The following is a 22,774-nucleotide window of genomic DNA, read 5'->3' as shown; positions in this document are numbered from 1 at the left end:
TCCTCTCATTCACTTTTCTTCTTCTGATAGAACAAACACCTTTCAAAAGTTCTGCCAGTAGTAATTTTCTTATAAACTATGTATTTAAAAATGGTTTTCTTTTGCCTTCAGTGAGAAAATTCCACATTTACATCTCCTCAACTTTTATATTAGGTTGGTGCAAAAGTAATTGAGGTTTTTGCCATTTTTTAAAAAAAATGTGACAGTTTAAGTAGTTTCCTTTTCTCTGGTTGCCATTAAGATCTTTTTCTGGCCAGGAGTGGTGGATTATGCCTCTAATCCCAGGGTTTTAGGAGGCCAAGACAGGAGGATGGTTTGAGGCCAGAGCCAGGAGTTCAATACCAGCCTGGCAACACAGTGAGACCCCATGTTTCTATAAAAATTTTAAAATTAGCTGGGCGTGGTGGCACATGCCTGTAGTCCCAGCTACTAGAAAGGCTGAGGTGGGAGGATTCCTTGAGCTTCCAAAATTCGAGGCTACGGTGAGCTATGATCATACCACTGCACTCCAGCCTGGGCAAGAGAGCAAGACCCCATCTCTAAAGAAAACAAATTCTGGCTGGGTGCAGTGGCTCACGCCTGTAATCCCAGCACTTTGGGAGGCCGAGGCGGGCGGATCATGAGGTCAGGAGATCGAGACCATCCTAGCTAACACGGTGAAACCCCGTCTCTACTAAAAATACAAAAAGTTAGCCGGGCGTTGTGGTGGGCGCCTGTAGTCCCAGCTACTCGGGAGGCTGAGGCAGGAGAATGGCGTGAACCCGGGAGGCGGAGCTTGCAGTGAGCCAAGATCGCGCCACTGCACTCCAGCCTGGGCGACAGAGTGAGACTCAGTCTCAAAAAAAAAAAAAAAAAAGAAAGAAAACAAATTCTTTTTCTATGGTGTTCTGTTTTGCTCTTCACCATCATGTGTCTCAGTGGAGATTTCACTTACTTATCCTGTTAGTAACTCATTTTTTGCTTCCTGAATTTGGGGTTTCTTACCTTTCATGAAGTCTGGAAAAATATCAGCCATTTTATTTTTTTTTTGAGACAGAGTCTCACTCTGTCGCCCAGGCTGGAGTGCAGTGGCGCGATCTCAGCTCACTGCAGCCTCTGCCTCCTGGGGTCAAGCGATTCTTCTGCCTCAGCCTCCCGAGTGGCTGGGACTACAGGCACGCACCACCACACCCAGCTAATTTTTGTATTTTTAGTAGAGACGGGGTTTCACCATGTTGGCCAAGATAGTCTCGAACTCCTGACCTCGTGATCCGCCCGCCTCGGCCTCCCAAAGTGCTGGGATTACAGGCGTGACCCACCACGCCCTGCAAATATGAGCCACTTTATAGTTCTCTCCATTCTGTTCTCTCCTTCTGCAACTTCTATTAAAGCCTGCATTGGACCTTTTTACTTTATTTTTGTAGTCTCTCACCCTCCCATTTGCTGTGCTTCCTTGAGTAAATTCCTCAGAACTACCTTTAAAATCTGTTGTCTCTAATATATTTTAACTCATCCATTGAATCATTTTTCTTTTTTCTTTTTTTTTTTACAGATTCTCATCTGGTTGCCCAGGCTGGAGTGCAGTGGCACAATCTTGGCTTACTGCAACATCTGCCCCCAGGATTCGTGTGATTCTCCTGCCTCAGCCTTCTGAGTAGCTGAGATTACCAGCGCATGCCACCACACCTGGCTAATTTTTGTATTTTTAGAGACAGGGTTTTGCCATGTTGGCCAGGCTGGTCTCGAACTTCTGACCTCAGGTGATCTGCCCACCTCAGTCTCCTAAAGTGCTGGGATTACAGGCGTGAGCCACCGCACCTGGCCATTGAATCTTTTTTATAGGTCACAGGTTAACACAATTTAAAATCTAAAGAGTGGGTACAGGGTTTCAGTTTGGAAAGATGAAGTTCTTGAGATGAATGGTGGTTATGGTTGCATAATAAGAATGTACTTAATGCTACTGAAGCATACAGGTAAAAGTAGTTAAAATGGTAAATTTTGTTATGTATTCAGATTTTTAAATCTGCGTTAGAATAAACAATGTATCCCAAAGGCAGGATTCCTCTCTCCCACTCCTTATTCATTTCTTCCCCATTCATGCTCTATAGATATAACTACTTTTATTACACTCTTCAAATATCATTTCAGTGTTTAAATGCAAATTCTAGCCAAATCAAGTATATGGTCTTATTTCCTCCACCCCATTCAGTTTTTTACATTTTTTTCATCCGATAACGTACCCTAAATCCTTTCCTAACGAAATCAGTGCACCTTATTTTTTAATAGCTGCCTAACATTCCATTGTGTAAATGTTCATGGTTTATTTAGCTGGTCCACTTTCATTCAACATTTGGGTTGTATCAAACATTGTGCTGTCACAAATAACACTTGTCCAGAGATGAGGTCTCACTCTGTTGCCCAGGCTGGAGTGTGTGATAATAGTTCAATGCAGCCTCGCACTCCTGGGCTCAAGGGATCCTTCCAGCTCAGCCTCTGGAATAGCTGGGATTACTGGCAAGCGCCATCACACCCAGCTGAAAATTTTCATTTGAAAACGCTGTTTTTCATTTTTTGAACCTTTTTTCAAATCTGCATTTTTTATTTTTGAGACGGAGTCTCGCTCTGTCGCCCAGGCTGGAGTCAGTGGTGTGATCTCGGCTCACTGCAACCTCTGCCTCCCAGATTCAAATGATTCTCCTGCCTCAGCCTCCCGAGTAGCTGGGACTACAGGCATGCGCCACCACACCCGGCTAATTTTTGTATTTTTAGTAGAGACGGGGTTTCACCCTACTGGCCAGGCTGGTCTTGAACTCCTGATCTCATGGTCCACCCGCCTCAGTCTCCCAAAGTGCTGGGAAAACAGGCATGAGCCACTGCACCCGATCCTATTTATTTTTTAGGCAAAGTTTACTTTTGTTGCACAGGCTGGAGTGCAATGGTGAAAAATCGGTTCACTACAGCCTCCTGGGTTCAAGCAATTCACCTGCCTCAGCCTCCCAAGTAGCTGGGATTACAGGCATGCGCTATCATTCCCGGCTAATTTCGTATTTTTGGTAGAGACGGGGTTTCACCACCTTGGTTAGGCTGGTCTCCAACTCCTGACCTCAAGTGATCCACTCTCCTTGGCCTCTCAAAGTGCTGGGATTACAGGCGTGAGCCACCACACCCGGCCTCAAATCTGCATTTTATACTGTTACTCTTTTTCACTTATTCTTCCGCTTTTTTTGAGACAGTCTTGCTGTCACCCAGGCTGGAGTGCAGTGGCATGATCTTGGCTCACTGCAACCTCCACCTCCCAGGTTCAAGTGATTGTCCTGCCTCAGCCTCCCGAGTAGCTGGGATTACAGGTGCACACCACCACGCCCAGCTAATTTTTGCATTTTTAGTAGAGATGGGGTTTTACCATGTTGACCAGGCTGGTCTCGAACTCCTACCTTCAAGTGATCCGCTCACCTCGGCCTCCCAAAGTGCTGGTATTACAGGTGTGAGGGAGCCACCATGCCCAGCCTTCCTTTTATCTTTTGGGTCACCTGGTATTCAGTTGTAGATAAACCATTCCCTCTTATGATTTGAAATGTGGGGGCTCTGAGCTCATTTTTGACAAGGTTAAATTTATGCAACCTCAGAATTTAAATTCCGAGGCTGTCACTCTTCATAAAGTATTTGTTTGCTTCTTCCAGATGCCTGAGAGTAAAGCCAGTCCAGGGAGATTCTTGACGTTAATATTTAACTTCCTGTGTTGACAGACCACATAAATGGTATATACCTTGAAAATCAAAATGCACATGAACACAAACTCCTGGTGAAAAAGTTTTGAGGGATGATTTCATCTCTCCCAGTCCACAGCCCAGACCAAAACAGGCAAGTTTCCCTCCGCTTCCCTATGCTGGGGAGTGGCGGGGTGGAAGGGGCCAGATCTTTTTTTTCCTAGTTCACCTATGTGCACTGCCCTTAAAAGGGTCCTGGCTTGGCTGGGGGTGGTGGCTGTTTGTAATCCCAGCACTTTGGGACGCTGCGGTGAGATCACTTGAGCCAAGGAGTTCGAGACCAGCCTGGGCAACATAGTTAAGACCCCAAATCTACAAAAATATTTTAAAATAAAAAAAATAAGGGTAAATTACTTACACACCTTATCTCATCTTAAGCCCCAAAGTAACTGTATCATGCGGGTTTTTAGTTTCCTTTTAGTTCTCTCTGGCCACCGGAGATTGTACTTTATGGTGAGCTGATTTGTATCATAGTTCTACTCAGCATTTCCATGTGTCCTGTATTATATGAAATACACATCATTTGTGTGTTTCAAAGCATTTAAATTACCCCACTGGGGCACAGAGCAAGGTTGTAAAGACCGTGAAGTTAGGCACATGAATTTGAATCCTGGCTCTTGCACATTAATAGCTCTGGAATCCTAAGTAAATAGTTTCCCTCTCTAGAGTTTCCTCTTCTGTAAAATCAAGATGGTTGATCAGAGGACTATATACTTAAAGGATATAAAATGCTTAGTATAGTGCCCAGCATATATTAAATAATTACATTTTCATTTTTTAGTAATTTCTACAAAATAAAATGGTACTTGTTAAGAGGGTTTAAAAGTATATATACTTTCAAAATGCAGCAGTAAGAGTGGCTGCAATAGTAGGAAATTACCCAACTATTTACATATACATACAACTATTGTTACCCATGGGTAATTAGATCATAACAGTCAGTACCAAGCTCTGACCACATTTAGTAGTTAACAAAATTATTTTTAAAAGGATCATGAACTAAAGATTATCATATGAAATACAGTGCTGATGTGAAAGATAAACCTTTTATAAAACGAACTGAAGTTAAAGACAATATATTTGGTCCAGAATTTTCTTACCACGAGAACTATCCAAAAATTGAACAAGCCGCATCACAAAAAAGTGAGGTGGTCACTTAAGTATCCAAAAGCAGAAAGTGAAGGACTGCTTAACAGAACAGAAGGAATTCCTATATTTGGAAAAGTCAGAAGTCAATGTTGAAATAAAGGAGAAAAACTACTTGGATAACTGACTTATGACACTAATTTAAAAAACCCAGTGAATACTACATTAAAGAAAAAGACTGGGCACAGTGGCTCACGCCTATAATCCCAGCACTTTGGGAGGCTGAAGCGGGTGGATCACCTGAGGTCAGGAGTTGGAGACCAGCTTGGCCAACACGGCAAAACCCTGTCTCTACTAAAAATACAAAAATTAGCCGGGCATGGTGGTGGGCTCCTGTAATCCCAGCTACTTAGGAGGCTGAGGCAGGAGAATCACTTGAACCCGGGAGGCAGAGGTTGCAGTGAGCCGAGATCGCACCACTGCACCCCAGCCTGGGTGACAGAATGGGACTCCGTCTCAAAAAAAAAATAAAATAAAAATTAAAGAGTTAAGAAAAAGACAAAAGATAAACACCAAATAAAACTTCTTAAATAGGTAGAAACACTGAAAACCAAATTTGGGAAATTTTTTTTTAGCCAATTAAAACTGAATAACATAAGATTATTTCTTATGCCTGGTTCTATTCTAAGTCAACCACACCAACATCAAAATTTCTCTCTCTGAATATATATTCTTTTAAGTACATTGTTATTTTCCTCCTTTGCATTATAGACATTCATTCCAAATGTTAACATTCCAAATATTAAAATACTCAAAGTCACAGAAAAGTCAGAATTAAATTTTATTTCACATTGATAGAAACCATGAAAAACATTTACATTTTCCCATGTTACAGCACATTTCAACGGAATATTTCTTGCCATAAATAATATCTTGCTGATTTGTAGAAGTGAAATAACAGTTTATGTTCTTCAAGGTAAAGAAAAATGACATAGTAAATGATTGTTTAAAATTTTTAAATCCAGACATAAACATATGGCTTCATTATTAACATCCTATATAGTCCATTACTAAATTATTTCCATTATTGATTAGCACCCATTTGTAAAGATGCATTCTTAATATTGTTTTGGTCAGCTGGAATACAGCAGAAAAATTAACAGTTCAGAAATATCAAGCATACATTTTTGCTACATATTAATCTGTATGGTAACTACACTTTATGTATAGGGTTCTGACTAGCCTTTATTACCCATAAGTTTGTTTTCAAATAATTTTTACCAGTAATCTGGAAATTTTGACAATTTAAAATGATTGCTATTTTTATGTTTGCATGAAAAACTAATACAAAAAATAATTTGACTAAAGTGAAAATTTCACTGGCAGATGAAAATAAAGCAAAATTTACAATAGATTCCTCATCTTCTACAGTAGATGGTTTCAAACGTGTACAAAGTAAACTCTATGCTATGAGAAGATGAAATCATCTTAGAAGTTAGTTTTTAAGATCAGTCTTAAAGGTATTTCAGAACATACTAGAATATGATCTAATTATTCTTTCAGTTGTTTACAGAAAAATAAAACCACAGAATTATTCCTGTTACCTGGGTTGAAGATCCTAATAGCTAGGTGTAAATTTGGATAAGGTACAGTAATTTGAAATAAGTAGTGCATGAAGTTTTAATGTCTGCTTTCTCTATAAATCATAAATAGATTTGAAATACCTTATATCTGTGACCCAGAATGTCAAATTACAGCATGTATTGACAGTAGCTGTCTATGGCAGAGAGGCAATACTTGGTCTGCTATGAAGGACAATAAAGAAAAAACAAACTTTTTTTTTTTCTTGAGAGAAAAGAGTATTACATAGAAATAATATCAGGGAAAATAAAAGCCTGGTCCCAAAATAAAAGGGCCATTAATTGAAGAGAACAATTTTACTTTTTCTTGACAATAAACAGCATTATCCCTATTATTAGGAATAATGTAATACGACCTCATTCTTATTATGTATTACAATCATTATGTATATACGAACACATATATAAAAATACAGACACTGCATGGTGACTAAGCAATTTTGGAATAAATCCATAGACTAAGTCACAGCATGCATAAATTGTTTATATCTTAACTGCTCATTTATACCTGAACAAATTTTCATTAAGCATACTGCTAATTTTCAAATGATGTAATAAAAAATCTGGTGGCAGTACTGTATTATTTTGCTGAATTACATTTGAGAAAAAAGAAGCTATCTGCTTCATCTATTCTAATATAGTAGATCCTGGGTCTTCTTATAAGAATACACGTATAGAAACTTAAAAGATCATAAATTTCTCATGAGGAGACATTATTTGATCTGTGTCACTGGCATGTATTTGCAAAATATTTTAACACTGCAAAACATTAGAAATTTGAAGACTGGGCATGGGAAAAGGTTTATACTCTACTACAATGATGCTGGTGTACTTCTACACAAGGCCTCTTAGTGACGTCAATCAATTGGAGGTAGGAGTTTATCAATGAATTGCTTGACATCCATCATTTCCTGTTTGGAATAAAGTAATTTAATAGGTAGGTAGTTATGTAAGTCAGAAATTAAATTCCCACTAAAATGCCACTTATCAAATCTACGGTATGCATAGTTAAGGTTAAATCACATTTTTACTACAATTAAATAAGACAAAAGAGAAATGAGGCTCCAACAGAAATTTCAGAAATTTCCTATCATGATTATTGTACACTGAAATGACAGCTCCCATCCAGTATCTAGTTCTGCATCTTCCTATACTGGAACAATATAAGACACTGGGGGGCAGGGATGTTTAGAAGCGATGGTGCCTATACTGAGAAGTCTCAGTAAATGAACAATTACTGACAACTGAGTATGAGTGACAAAGCAGAGCTCCTACCATTCTTCAAATTGAATTATGCGCTAAATCCATAGCATTAACTATGTTGTGTCTTTCATAAAGAATTACATACAACTAACCATTTGATAGAGAGCATGTACCTAAGATGTTCCTGGGAAGATATGAACATTAATATACCAAAGATTTATCATAGAAGAAACTTTCTCCTCTTAGCCTCTCACATTTGGCTCAGTTTTCTCACCTCCCTCAAACTCACTTCCTGCTATCAGCTCTTATATTTCAAGGCCTTACTTAGCCTCACAGTGCCAAATATTAGCAATGCAGCTAACCTTCAGCCTTGTAATTTAGTCACTCAGAAAAGAGTCCCGGTATGAAAGTGTTCTATTTCACAATATTCTGAAGTCCCAAAGAGTTTCCTGTGAGATCACCTCCCACTATCCTACTTCCCCTCATTTTCTGCTCCTCCTCATTCAGCCCAGAGTCGTCGTAGACTCATCTATGGAGCTTTTATGAAGCTCCAGGGTATTTGTGATACAAAGCCCATGAAGAAAACAGCTGCTCTAGAGACCTTCAGTCCCTCTTGCACAAATTAAGGGTTCCAGGACTTCCCCTGCCCTCTCTTTTCTGGATTCAACACTGTAATACTCTGTATCAGTAGGAGAATACCCTAGGTTCCCAGACACCCTTGTCTTTCTGGATAAATCATATTACCACCTCTTTCTCTGTCCCTAAATTATGTAACCCAGGCTGAGTAGTTGTAAAACTGTCAGTGTGACTGTCTCACTAGGCATCAATTTTTACTCTAGGTCTTCTCAAGCCTCCAGACCTATCCAGGCCTCCGGCCTCCTTCATTCTATCAAGTGATCGCACCTTCTACTTGACTGAAAAGATAAGCACATCTAATATGAGCTCCCAAGCACTCTCTTCTCTCTCTCCATCTCCTGTTTATATTCATCCATCCTTTCTCTTTCTTTTTTTTAGGGTCTCACTCTGTCACTCAGGATGGAGTGCAGGGTGCCAACAGGGCTCACTGCAGCGGCAACCTCCTGAGATCAAGTGATCCTCTTGCCTCAGCCTCCAGAGTAGTTGGGACTACAGGTGCCCGCCACCTCACCTGGCCCGTCCTCTTCTATCTTGATTGAAAATGGCTTTCTCCTCTTTTAAGGCAAGCACTATACATCTCAGGACTTAATTCTATTCTATGATCCCTCTGAGAATGCTCTATCAATTATCTTCTCTTTACTGCATCTTCTTCCTCCTTCCTCCACTCATAGGTCTTTCTCTGATCCCATTGAAGGACAGATTTCCTACTCTTCTCCCTCTTTACCAAAACTTTTTAAAAAGGTCTATACATGTTGCCTCTGCTTCCTCATTTCCCTATCCACTTCACACAATCCTTTGCATTTTGGCTTTATCTACCCAAACATCCAAGGTCACAGGTGGCTTAATATTGGGTACTTTCTTCCTAACCTATTTCTCCTTAATCCTTCTCTGGAACACCTTCCACATCTCCTTCCCACTCTGAAATTCTCTCCTCCCATACTCTCAACACCTAACTCCTTTTCTCATTAGGCTAAACTTTAATGTGTCCCCCAAAGTTCTATCTCTGAGCTTTTTTTCTTATAATGCTTTCTCAAGATAATTCTTCATTGATCAATTATATTAGTAATTATTTCAAATCTCCATTTCCAGGCTTGAACTTCAGACAAGTATTTCCAATATCCTATTTTGATATTGTGGGGGCACATCAATCTCAATACATTAAACTCAGTATTATCTCCTTCCTTTACTCTAAAACTGTTTCTTGCACCTACTTTTTATGATGGCATCAGAGCTAGAAATCTCAGGCCCTTTTGATACTTCCTTGGTTACTACACCCCATATAATTAATCTCTAAATCCTACTGGATCACCTGTCTCTAGAATGTAGATCAGATCACATCTCACTTCAACCAAAAACACTGACGGCTTCCTGCTGCCTAGAGAGTAAGTCTACCAAGTCCCTTCTCAGCACAAGGAGTCTCTGTTCCTGTGTCTTCCGTCCTATCACACCCAGCTTTTCCTAAGACTGAATGGCTTGCTTTTCCTGTCCTATAGTTTTTTCTCTGCACATTTGCTATCCAAATCCCACCATTTTTCAAAATCTAGCTGTTTCCTCATGGTCTCAGTGCCTCCTAAGATAAAATAAATCTCTTCTCAGTTTTTCAGGACACCTTTTGTTATTTTCCAAGGGCACTTTTTAAAGCTTCTAATACAATGTGTATCACATTCTGCTATCCATACAGTTACTTAGACATGCATCTTTCTATTAAATTTTAATTTATCTTAAATTTTAATGAAACGGAATGTTTATTATTCATCTTTGAATTATGTACAATGCTGTGTATAATAGCCAATCAGTAGATATTTGTTGAATCAAGTTGAATACACACTCATCTAATGACCTGCTAACTTATGACTTAATATGAATTAACTCATTTAAATCCCCAAGCATTCAAATGTTACTTTTCTTGAAAATATCACACGAAAAAAGTTACAAATATGGCGCTGATCACTGCTTCCAGACACCTACCTGTTGACACGAACTGTGCATCATACCTTCATAGGTTTTAAAGGTCACATTGGCTGGATTCACCAATGTTTTTAGTTTTTCAACCGTAAGAGAACCAAACATCAGGGGAACTAAAGGGTCACAATCCCCGTGGCACTGGAGAATAGAAATATCTCTATTAGCACCACCGATAGGACCCTGCAAAAAGCAAAAGAATAGTATTATTTTTGTAAAAGTATAGGACACTATGCCAGGCATTTAAAATTGTACATAAATATGCATATATATAACATATTAGAAGTTATATTTGGCCAAAAAAATAAAATTCCTCCATCCATATACTCACCACATCCCTTTGACTTCTATAGGATGTATGATCACCTTGCCTCATATTATAATATATATCTTCCCAATGAATGAGTTCCTTGAAGCAGATCATATATATGTTTTTTTGTTTCGTTTAGTTTTTTTGAGACGGAGTCTTGCTCTGTTGCCCAGGCTGGAGTGCAGTGGCGTGATCTCGGCTCACTGCAACCTCCGCCTCCCAGGTTCAAGCAATTCTCCTGCCTCAGCCTCCTGAGTAGCTGGGATTACAGGCACATGCCACCACGCCTGGCTAATTTTTTTGTATTTTTTAGTAGAGACAGGGTTTCACCGTGTTACCCAGGATGGTCTCAATCTCCTGACCTTGTGATCCGCCCACCTCGGTCTCCGAAAGTGCTGGGATTACAGGCGTGAGCCACCGTGCCCAGCCAAGCAGATTTATATTTTCTTTTTTTTTTTTTTTTTTTTGAGACGGAGTCTCGCTCTGTCGCCCAGGCTGGAGTGCAGTGGCGCAGTCTCGGCTCACTGCAAGCTCCGCCTCCCGGGTTCACGCCATTCTCCTGCCTCAGCCTCTCCGAGTAGCTGGGACTACAGGCGCCCGCCACCACGCCCGGCTAATTTTTTGTATTTTTAGTAGAGATGGGGTTTCACTGTGGTCTTGATCTCCTGACCTTGTGATCCACCCGCCTCGGCCTCCCAAAGGCAGATTTATATTTTAATCCATCTTTATATTTTCAGCTTTTTTTTTGTTTGTTTGGTTGGTTGTTTTGGTATTTTGAGTTGCTGTTTTATTCAGCTATCTTTTTTTTGTTTTTAAAGACAGAGTCTTGCTCTGTTACCCAGGCTGGAGTGAAGTGGCACAATCATGGCTCACTGCAACCTCCACCTCCTGGGTTCAAGTGATTCTCATGCCTCAGCCTCCTGAGTAGCTGGGATTATAGGTGTGCACCACCACACCCAGCTAATTTTTGTATTTTTAGTAGCTATGGGGTTTCACCATGTTGGCCAGGCTGGTCTCGAACTCCTGATCTGAGGTGATCCACCCGCCTCAGCCTCCCAAAGTGCTGGGATTATAGGCATGAGCCACTGCACCTTGTCTAAAAATAAGTGTTATTTCTATATGTTAAAAAGAGTCCTCATTTTCACATATATCCTAAAATGTATCAAATCCTTCTAAGATTTGTGACAATAAGGTTTCTTTCTAATTCCATTCTATGTACTCCACAATACAGACAGTATAGCGTACAGAAATAAGGCCTAGTAATACATCACAAAAGTCTAAGAAAATTATTTTTAAAAAAGGATGAGTGCTGTAAGTGGAGGACTTAGTGATGGTGATGTGTCAGTGCAGCATCACTGACTGCAGCAAAGACATGGCTGTGGAGGTGGGGATGCTGATGGTGGGGAGGCTGTGCATGTGTGGGGACAGGAGGTAGACAGTAACTCTGTACCTTCTGCTCAGTTTTGCTGTGAATTTAAAACTTCTCCAAAAAATAAAGTTTATTAATAAAAAAAAATAAGATGACTTTATCTCCAACATTATCTACTAGCTACCTTTAGCTCAGTCTCATGTTGAATGCATCAACCAAGTTACCTGTGGAAAGGAAGCCCGAAGTGGAAGCCAGCAACTGAGTGCAGTGACACCTGCCAGTTTCTGCTGCGTGGTAAGGGCAGTATATAAAGATAAAGCTCCTCCCTGAAAAGACAAGCAGGGAAAGTCAATGGAACACACACGCTTGCCCACAGCATTTCTTGTTACTAATGATATCCATAAAAAAATCAAACTCAGTGGCTGGTGTCAAAACCAATCAGGCAAATAGCAGAAATACAAACACACCCCACCGTGTCCTAAAGGATGCGGTTCTCTACATCAGAGAACATACAGACTTCCTTTCCAACGAGACATAGTTTGTACCATGGGAAACTGCTGCACTTACAACATGCCTTAGGAATATTCTGAATGTATACTTTCTCCTTTGCAGAGTTTTAGGCATAAAATCCAATCTGGTCTTAAATTGGTATTACTTTTTCTTTCTTTTTTTTTTTTTTGAGATGGAGTTTCACTCTTGTTGCCCAGGCTGGAGGGCAATGGTGCAATCTCGGCTCACCACAACCTCCGCCTCCCGAGTTCAAGCGATTCTCCTGCCTCAGCCTCCCGAGTAGCTGGGATTACAGGCATGCACCACCACACCCGGCTAATTTTGTATTTTTGGTAGAGATGGGGTTTCTCCGTGTTGGTCAAGCTGGTCTCAAACTCCCAACCTCAGGTGATCTGCCCGCCTCAGCCTCCCAAAGTGTTGGGATTACAGGTGTGAGCCACCGTGCCTGGCCCTTAAATTGGTATTACTTTCTAAATGAGAATTTAAGATAATAAGAACTATTTAGCAGACACCTTCAGAGTATCTGCCTACCCAGCTCACAACACCCTGCATTCTGGAAGCTGCACTCCTGCCAGCATCCAGAAGCCCCATCACTCTGACCACGCCCATGGGTTACTGCAACACATGAGTACACGAGAGCCTTTCACATCCCAGGCACTGATGTTTTCTCCTGGCACTGTGGAAATGGGATTCGATGACCACCAGTCACTCTCTGTGTGGCTACACCTTTAACATGTAAATTCAAGAGCTGGAAAAGCTATAGGCTGCGAAAACCAAGATGGCCAACTGTTTATGGAAAGGTAAACGAAACAGGTAAGCAAAGAAACAAGAGATGACAAATGGTAAGCAAGGCCCGACTGCTTTTCAATTCCTAGCTACTTCCTGAGGCCTTGCCTCATTTTCCTCCTCAGTTTCCTTGACAGGATGCCACAGACTCATCGCTTACTCCTTGCTTGAGGTATTGAGTTGGTTTCTATATACTGTAATGAATGAATATCAAATATACAGACTCCCACATGAACTTGTTATTCTGGATCATCATTATTATTATTATTATTATTATTTTTGAGACAGAGTCTCAGCCCTGTTGCCCAGGCTGGAGTATAGTGGTGCGATCTTGGCTCACTGCAACCTCTGGGTCCTGGGTTCAAGTGATTTTCCTGCCTCAGCCTCCGGAGTAGCTGGAGTTACAGGCGCGCACCACCATGCCCGGCTAATTTTTGTATTTTTAGTAGAGACGGGGTTTTACCATGTTGGCTGGGCTGGTCCCGAACTCCTGACCTCAAGTGATCCACCCACCTTGGCCTCCCAAAGTGCTGGGATTACAGGCGTGAGCCACTGCACCTGGCCTGGATCATTAATTTTTGTCCCTATGTTTATGTCACAATGTGTATTACAATATACATTATCTGTGAATTTCAACAAACACCAAATCAATAACACCTTTTCACTATATTGTATCAACAAATCTTTCTATTGAATTCTATCTTCTAAATAATTTCAGAATTCTGACATCTCCCTAATTAAGGTAATCCGAACACTAAGTTGCTAACTTAGAAGGTTTACAGATGAGAAGTTAGGGCATCTGGGGACTGGTTCCATGGCAAACAGCTTACATGCCGCAGTAGCCATGAAAGGTCCGTATGAGGAAGCTATGTCTGTGGAGGGAGTACAGAAAGCAAGGGAAAAAGTACAGAGACGAAGAAAAATGCCAAAAATAAACACCACATATTTATACCTAAAACCTGTAATACGTGAAGGTAAAGGGAAGAAATTCTCGTCTTCCACTTTACTGTTCCTATCAGTAGTCTCCTCCTATAGAGGGGACTCATGCCTGTGTTATCAGAGTTTTAATTAATTAAAAGGATACACTGTGTTAACTTAGAAATTTAATTACATGTGTACATGTCTATTATAGTTCTTTTAAGAAGAAATTAATTAGTTCCAGTACACTGAAACTTAATTAAACATTAAAGGTAAGTGTATCAGTCAAGATTCTATAACATCAAAAAAGACTACTCTATAGAAAGGATTAATGTACAGACTTCTAGATAAGTATACTGATGGTACTGACACTCCACTCAAATTTTATCTTACCTGAGAAAACCCTCCCAAAATAATTCTGTTAGAAGGAATGCCATTCTTCACTTCTTGATCAATCAAAGCTTTTACTAAAAACAACACGAAAGTTAGTCAGCAATACTTTCAGAGTTAAGCCCACTGATAAAATTTAAATTAGGAAAAAATTAATAATAGAAAAGCACAATTACTTTTAAGGTGGAAATGAGTGAAAAATTCAAAGCACTTCATTAAAATACAAAATTAGAATGTATTTTCATATGCCAACGGAGAACAATGTGAAAAGGAAATTTTAAAAAAAATCCAATTTCCAATAGTCACACACAAAATTAAATACCTAGGAATTAAAGAAGTGAATGATCTCCATAATAAAAACTATAAAACACTGATGAAAGAGGACACCAAAAAATGGAAAAAAGATTCCATGTTCATGGATAAGAAGAACCAGTAACAATATTGATTGTTATTGTTCATGAATTCTTCTAATCCATGACCATGGAATATTTTTCCCAAACCACCCAAAGCAATCTATATGAAAATACCAATGACAATCTTCACAGAAACAGAAAAACAATCCTAAATTTTTTTTTTTTTTTTTTTTTTTTTGAGACAAAGTCTCGCTCTGTCACCCAGGCTGGAGTGCAGTGGCACGATCTCGGCTCACTGCAAGCTCCACCTACCGGATTCATGCCATTCTCCTGCCTCAGCCTCCCAAGTAGCTGGGACTACAGGTGCCCGCCACCACGCCCGGCTAATTTTTTGTATTTTTAGTAGAGATGGGGTTTCACCATGTTAGCCAGGATGGTCTCGATCTCCTGAACTCGTGATCCGCCCGCCTTGGCCTCCCAAAGTGCTGGGATTACAGGCGTGAGCCACTGTGACTGGCCCCCTAAAATTTATATGGAATCACGACAGACTCAGAGTAGCCAAAGCTATCCTAAGCGAAAAGAATAAAACTAGAGGAATCACATTACTTTACTTCAAATTATACTACAGAGCTATAGTAACCAAAACTGCATGGTACTGGCATAAAAACAGACACATAGACTAAAGGAACAGAATAGAGAACCCAGAAATCCACACACCTACAGTGAATTCATTTTCGACAAAAGTGTCAAGAACATATACTGGGGAAAAGACAGTCCTTCAATAAAAATGGTACTGGGAAAACTGGATATCCATATGCAGAAGAATAAAATTAGACCCTATCTCTTGCTGTATACAAAAATCAAATCACAATAAACACTTAAATCTAAGATCTCAAACTATGAAACTACTACGAGAAACAATTGGGGAAAATCTCCAGGACATTGGTCTGGGTAAAAATGTCTTGAGAAATACCCCACAAGCATATCAACCAAAGCAAAAAATAGACAAATGGGATCACATCAAGTTAAAAAGCTTCTGCACAGCAAAGGATACAATCAACAAAGTGAGAAGACAACCCATAGAATGGAAGAAAATATTTGGAAACTACCTGTCTGACAAGGGATTAATAACCAGAATATGTAAGGAGCTTTAACAACTCTATAGGAAAAAAAATAATAATCTGATCAAAAAATGGGCCAGGCCGGGCACGGTGGCTCATGCCTGCAATCCCAGCACTTTGGGAGGCCAAGGAGGGTGGGTTACGAGGTCAAGCGATCGAGACCATCCTGCCCAACATGGTGAAACCCCGTCTCTACTAAAGATTGAAAAATTAGCTGGTCATGGTGGTGCACGCCTGTAGTCACAGCTACTCGGGACGCTGAGGCAGGAGAGTCACTTGAACTCGGGAGACTGAGGTTGCAGTGAGCCAAGATTGCGCCACTGCACCCCAGCCTGGTGAAAGAGCAAGACTCTGTCTCAAAACAAACAAACAACAACAACAAAAACGGGTCAAAGATCTGAATGTACATTTCTGAAAAGATGACATAAAAATGGCAAACAGGCATATGAAAAGGTGCCCAACATCAGTGATTGCCAGCAAAATACAAATCGAAACTACAGTGAAATATCATCTCACCCCGGTTGAAATGGTTTTTATTCAAAAGACAGTTAATAGCAAATGCTGGTGAGGATGTGGAGAAAAGAGAACCCTCATACACTGTTGGTGGGAATGTAAATTATTACAACTACTATGGAGAACAGTTTGGAGGTTCCTCAAAAAACTAAAAATTGAGCTACCATATGATCCAGCAATCCCACTGGATATATACTCAAAAGAAAGTATCTTTCTTTTAACTATATTTGGGTATATATCTTTTGGGATATATACCCAAAAGAAAGGAAATCAGTATATTGAAGAGGTATCTGTACTCCCATGTTTGTTGTAGCACTGTTCCCAATAGCCAAGATTTGGAAGTAACCTATGTGTCCATCAACAGATGACTGGATGAAGAAAATGTGGTACATATACACAATGAAGTACTATTCAGCTATAAAAAAAGAATGAGATCCAGTCATTTGCAACAACACAGGTGGAACTGGAGATCATTATGTTAAGTGAAATAAGCCAGACACAGAAAGACAAACATTGCATGTTCTCACTTTTTTGTGGGATCTAAAACTAACTGAACTCACAGACACAAGACAGTAATAGAAGTATGGTTATCAGAGGCTAGAAGGGTAGTGGGGGGCTGGAGGTGAGGTGCAGCTAGTTAATGGGTACAAAAAAAATAGAATAAGACCTACTATTTGACAGCACAATAGGGTGACTATAGTCAATAGTAACTTAGTGTAGATTTTAAAATAACTTACAAGAGTGTAAATGGATTCTTTGTAACTCAAAGGATAAATGCTTGAGGGGATGGACACCCCATTCTCCATGATGTGCTTATTTCACATTGCATCCCTGTATCAAAACATCTCACGTACACATAAATATGTACACCTACTATGTACTCACAAAAATTGAAAATAAAAAAATTTTAATTAAAACTTCAATAATTTCCCATTAAATATTTTGTTAACAGTTGTTTCATCAAGAGATGGATTTTAAAAAAATTAATAGTTAATTCTGCTCATATATATTCCACGTTTCTCTCTTTAATGAACCATAGGCATTTGTACCTAAAAGTTGTCATTTTAAAATTGTACGTAGTTAAGTGTTTAAAACCATTCATTCTATTGTTTTTAAAAAATCACAGAATTGGCCACGCACAGTGGCTCACGCCTGTAATCCCAGCACTTTGGAAGGCTGAGGCCGGCAGATCAACTTGAGGCCAGGAGTTTGAGACCAGCCTGACTAACACGGTGAAACACTGTCTGTACTAAAAATACAAAATGTAGTCGGGCATGGTGGCACAGGCCTGTAGTCCTAGCTACCTGGGAGGCTGAGACAAGAGAATCACTTGAACCCGGGAGGTGGAGGCTGCAGTGAGCTGAGATCGCGCCACTGCACTCCAGCCTGAGCAAGAGAGCAAGACTCCATCTCAAAAACAAACAAACAAAAAAAACAGAATCAATCTCTTTCGCTCACTCTCACTCTCTCTCTGTGTCTCTGTCTCTCTCTCTCAAAACAGGGTCTCACTCTGTTGCTGACCTCCCAGGCTCAAGCAATCCTCCCACCTCAGATTCTCAAGCAGCTGGGGGGCCACAGACATGCGCCACCACGCCCAGCTAATTTTGTTTATTTTTTGTAGAGACTCTTACCCCTGGGCTCAAGTGATCCTCCTGCCTCAGCCTCTCAAAGTGCTAGGATTACAGGTATGAGCAACATCCCTTGGCCTCAATCACCTTTCACCTAAGGGTAAGGGCACTATGTACCCCAACTATGTAACCTGAGCACTGTCTTCTTTGTTCAGTAGCACATTCTCTTTTGTTTTTTCTTTCCTGGCTGAGTCTGATTCTAATTTTCTCCAGTAAGTCATCACTTCAGAGAGGAAAGAAGTAACAAGTATTTCGTAGGCCAACTCTATTGTTAGGACAGAATCTTTCATTCTGGAACTCATGAGGCCCACATATCTTCTTCACAGGGCCCAGGCCCTCCCTGTTTTCCATAGCATCTAACACTTACCCTCATACTTTTGTCATCTATTATTTTCAGACAAAACTTTAATCTACTTTTTGATGATCCCATAAGTCAGTGTTGTTGGTTTGACATTCTCAAATATCTCACATCTTTTGAATGTATTTTCCCTGTTTTAAAGACCTTAAAGAGTTCTTTTAAAACAAAAGGGCTGCACCCAGTGGTTCGTGCCTGTAATCCCAGGATTTTTGGGGAGGATCACCTGAGGGCAGGAGTTTCCCACCAGCCTGGACAACATATTGAGAATTCATCTCTGCAAAACAGTTTAAAAATTAGCCAGGTATGGTGGCACATGCCTGTAGTCCCAGCTACTCAGAAGCTGAGGCAGGAGAGTTGCTGGAGACCAGGAATTTGAGGCTGCAGTGAGATATGATTACCAACCGTACTCTAACCTGGGCGACAGTCTCTAAGTAACTATGTAAATAAAAAATTACCAAAAAAGCAAAACAATTCACAGCCAGCCTGCCTTGCCATTGCTGCCAACATCCACCTACACCCACCCACACTTAGGAGTCACCAACCAGATTTTCCTGAAGGCAATCCCAGTCCTCACAATATTATACTTGTCAATGTGTCAGTACATACGTGTAAAAGAAAAGCACATTTCTGTGCATTTCTTTTTTTTTTGTTTTTTTTTTTTGAGACGGAGTTTCACTCTTGTTGCCCATGCTGGAGTGCAACAGTGGGATCTCAGCTCACTGTAGCCTCTGCCTCCCAGGTTCAAACAATTCTCCTGGCTCAGCCTCCCAAGTAGCTGGGATTACAGGCAGGCGCCACCACGCCCAGCTAATTTTGTATTTATAATAGAGACGGGGTTTCTCCATGTTGGTCAGGCTCATCTAGAACTCCCGACCTCAGGCGATCCACCCGCCTCTGCCTCCCAAAGTGCTGGGATTACAGGCGTGAGCCACCGCGCCCGGCCTCCTGTGCATTTGTTAAAAATAGACATGTCCCAGTAAGTTAGTATTCTGTTTCCCCCTCCAAACAAATAGAATTATCATAATCATAAAGGAGATGGACTCCTAACCAGAGACCAGGCTTTCGAAGTTTTGTAAAGCAGAGCTAATACTTCACAGGGGTGTCAAATGAGGTGCTCCGTAAGAAACGCCTAGCTTGTAAACAGTTATGTGCTCAATCAGTGGCACCTGTTATTATTACTGCACTAAAATTAACAATTTTTTTCTTTTTTTTTTTTTTTTTTTTTTTTTTTTTTTTTTTTTTTTTTTTTTGAGACAGTCTCCCTCTGTCACCCAGGCTGGAGTGCAATGGCACAACCTCAGCTCACTGCAACCTCCGCCTACTGGGTTCAAGCGATTCTCCTGCCTCAGCCTCTCGAGTAACTGGGATTATAGGCGCCCGCCACCACGCGTGGCTAATTTCTTTGTATTTTTAGTAGAGACGGGGTTTCACCATGTTGGCCAGGCTGGTCTCGAACTCCTGACCTCAGGTGATCTGCCTGCCTCGGCCTCTCAAGTGCTGGGGTTACAGGCGTGAGCCACCACACTCGGCTACATTTTCACTGTTTCTTATCATTATACTCATTATATTATTATTTTCACTGTTATTCCAAGTCTCTTTAATGAAGATAACTGGCCAAAACTATTTTTTTTTTTTGAGACGGAGTTTCATTCTTGTTGCCCAAGCCGGAGTGCAATGGCGCAATCTCGGCTCATTGAAACCTCTGCCTCCTGGGTTCAAGCGATTCTCCTGCCTCAGCTCCCAAGTAGCTGGAATTACAGGTGTGCGCCATCACGCCCAGCTAATTTTTTAATTTTTAGTAGAAACGGGGTTTCACTAGGTTAGCCAGGCTGGTCTCAAACTCCTGACCTCATATGATCTGCCCACCTTGGCTTCCCAAAGTGCTGGGATTAAAGGCGTGAGCCACCACGCCCGGCCGGCCAAAACTATTAAACATTCTGCTGTTTTCTCCATTTTCCTATGTAAATCAAAGAAAAATTATTATATGTCTGACAGAGTTAAAGCTTGATAAATGCCATTTGTCCCCATCCACCTCATCTCCATTGCCTATACTCAAGTGAGTTCATGTGGACACTGTGGCAAACAAGTAACAGAGTGACCAGAAAGGAAAACAAGCCTGGGCAACATAGGGAGACCCTGTGTCTACAAAAAAAAAAATTAAAACCTGGCCAGGCATGGTGGTGTGCGCCTCTGTGGTCCCAGCCTACTCAGGAGGATGAGGTGGAAGGGTCGCTTGAGTTCAGAAGGTCAAGGCTGCAGTGAGCTTTGATCACACCACTGCACTCCAGGCTGGGTGACACAGCAAGACCCTCTCTGGGGGACAGGGGGTAAAAGGAAGGAAACAGCCGTACCTCCTGAGATTAGATAAATGTGTTTTTTGTTTGTTTTTGTTTTTCTGAGACGAAGTTTCGCTCTTGTTGCCCAGGCTGGAGCGCAGTGGGGCGATCTCAGCTCACTGCAACCTCCACCTCCCAGGTTCAAGCAACTATCCTGCCTCATCCTCTCAAGGGGCTGGGATTACAGGCGCCCACCACCATGCCCAGCTAATTTTTTGTATTTTTAGTAGAGATGGGGTTTCACCATGCTGGCCAAGCTGGTCTCGAACTCCTGACCTTCAGGTGATCCATATGCCTCTACCTCCCAAAGTACTGGGATTGCAGGCGTGAGCCACCGTACCCGGCCCAAATGTGTAATTTTTAACCAGTACCGATATGATTACTGAATCTACTAAAAACATTTAGGAACACTTTTGGCTTTATAAACATTTTCTGTACTTACTATTTTCTGCTGCCTGTTTAATCCCAGATTCATCTTCCTGTGAATCTGGTGAAAGCCCAATAATATCAAACCTGTAAAATAAGGCAAAATCTTAAAAGAACCATTTTATTCTAAGAAAAATCTATTATTGTAGCAAGTATATTTTACTACATTCATGGTAGCTTGGATTAAAAGGCTAACCAGAAATATTTATTTTATTTTACTTATTTATTTATTTTTTGAAATTTATTTATTTATTTATTTATTTATTGAGACGAAGTCTCACTCTGTTGCTCAGGCTGAAGTGCAGTGGCATGATCTCTGCTCACTGCAGCCTCCCCCTCCCAGGTTCAAGCGATTCTCCTGTGTCAGCCTCCTGAGTAGCTGGTACTACAGGCGCATGTCACCACACCCGGCTAATTTTTGTATTTTTAGTAGACACGGGATTTTGCTGTGTTGGCCAGGCTGGTCTTGAACTCCTGACCTCAGCTGATCAGCCTGCCTCTGCCTCCCAAAGTGCTGGGATTATAGGTATGAGCCACCATGCCTGGCTAAAGTCATCGTTTTTTAACAGATCTGATGTTAGGAGTCTCAGAGAACAGTTAGGAAAAATCATAGTCTGGAAGTAGCATGTAGGAACAAAAAACTGACCCTACTTTCTGACAGTAAAGTGCAGAGGGAATGTGAGGATATCTTCAGAGGGCTGGAAGCGAAGCGGTTTCCTTAAAAACAACCCAGACAGGCAAGAAATTGGAAAGGTGAACAGGCTGTGGTTTAATAGGGGTCATTCGAATGTTGGGTTACTAAAACCAACAAAGGTTTATCAAGCAGCAGAAGATATTCTCCCACATGATTTTTATTCAAACACTGTCTCCTATTTCCTCCAACTGTATGTACAGCTCCTTAAGTTTACCCCTAAATCTAGAGTATAAAAATGTAAATAAAGGTTAACTATGCAACTTTGCAATTTAAAAAACAGCTAAATAAAAACTGCTGTACACAAAAGCATCTCTGAAAACATTAAATAAGTAATATAATGTTCTTATTGAATAAGTAAATTCTTACTTACCATGAAGGCATAGCCATGTTCATATTTAATGTAACAGGCCTAACAGGCCTACATGGAAAAGAAAAAACAACAAAATCAGAATAACAAAGCATAAAAACTGGTAAATTCCATTAATCAAAACCAGATAATTGCTTGAGACCTACATAAAACTGTATGCTACAGTTTTAACATACGAACTGTTTTATTTCATCCACACCTGTACAACTCTGCTTTCCATGCTCCTCCAAACGCGTTCTGAAGACAGAGCAACAGCAACAAAGGACAAAGCTTGACAGATACATTTTCCCTTCTCAACACCCTTACTTACGACTTTTGACTTCTCAGACAGGAGAAGAGAAACCAGAAACCAAGACAGTTGGAAATGTATAAAATATGAGATTCTGGTATGGGGCTAAGGACAATGAGCGATTTATTACACT

The 22,774-nt window shown here is 40.7% G+C and overlaps 1 protein-coding gene across 11 annotated transcripts in view; it reads right to left on the bottom strand.

The window, feature by feature from the left end:
- TCEA1 (transcription elongation factor A1) overlaps positions 1-22,774 on the bottom strand; it is a 127,051-nt gene that overhangs the window by 64,836 nt on the left and 39,441 nt on the right. For 7 of the 11 annotated variants that reach the window (XM_063642817.1, XM_055286406.2, XM_055286412.2 and 4 more), the window contains 6 exons: positions 22,356-22,403; positions 21,308-21,378; positions 14,560-14,633; positions 12,177-12,278; positions 10,280-10,456; positions 5,661-7,383 (listed from right to left, as the gene is read on the bottom strand). In XM_063642817.1, the coding sequence (XP_063498887.1) occupies positions 7,330-7,383; positions 10,280-10,456; positions 12,177-12,278; positions 14,560-14,633; positions 21,308-21,378; positions 22,356-22,403 (526 nt within the window). In that variant the 3' untranslated portion in view covers positions 5,661-7,329. Of the gene's footprint in view, positions 1-5,660; positions 7,384-10,279; positions 10,457-12,176; positions 12,279-14,559; positions 14,634-21,307; positions 21,379-22,355; positions 22,404-22,774 lie in introns of those variants that run through there. The other 4 variants (XM_055286410.2, XM_063642816.1, XM_055286411.2 and 1 more) reach the window with 4 other exon arrangements.

The sequence above is a fragment of the Symphalangus syndactylus genome, chromosome 7 (assembly GCF_028878055.3).
Source record: "Symphalangus syndactylus isolate Jambi chromosome 7, NHGRI_mSymSyn1-v2.1_pri, whole genome shotgun sequence".
Taxonomy (NCBI): domain Eukaryota; kingdom Metazoa; phylum Chordata; class Mammalia; order Primates; family Hylobatidae; genus Symphalangus; species Symphalangus syndactylus.
The sequence above is the reverse complement of the archived record's forward strand: the minus strand, read 5'-3'. Positions and strand labels throughout refer to the sequence as shown.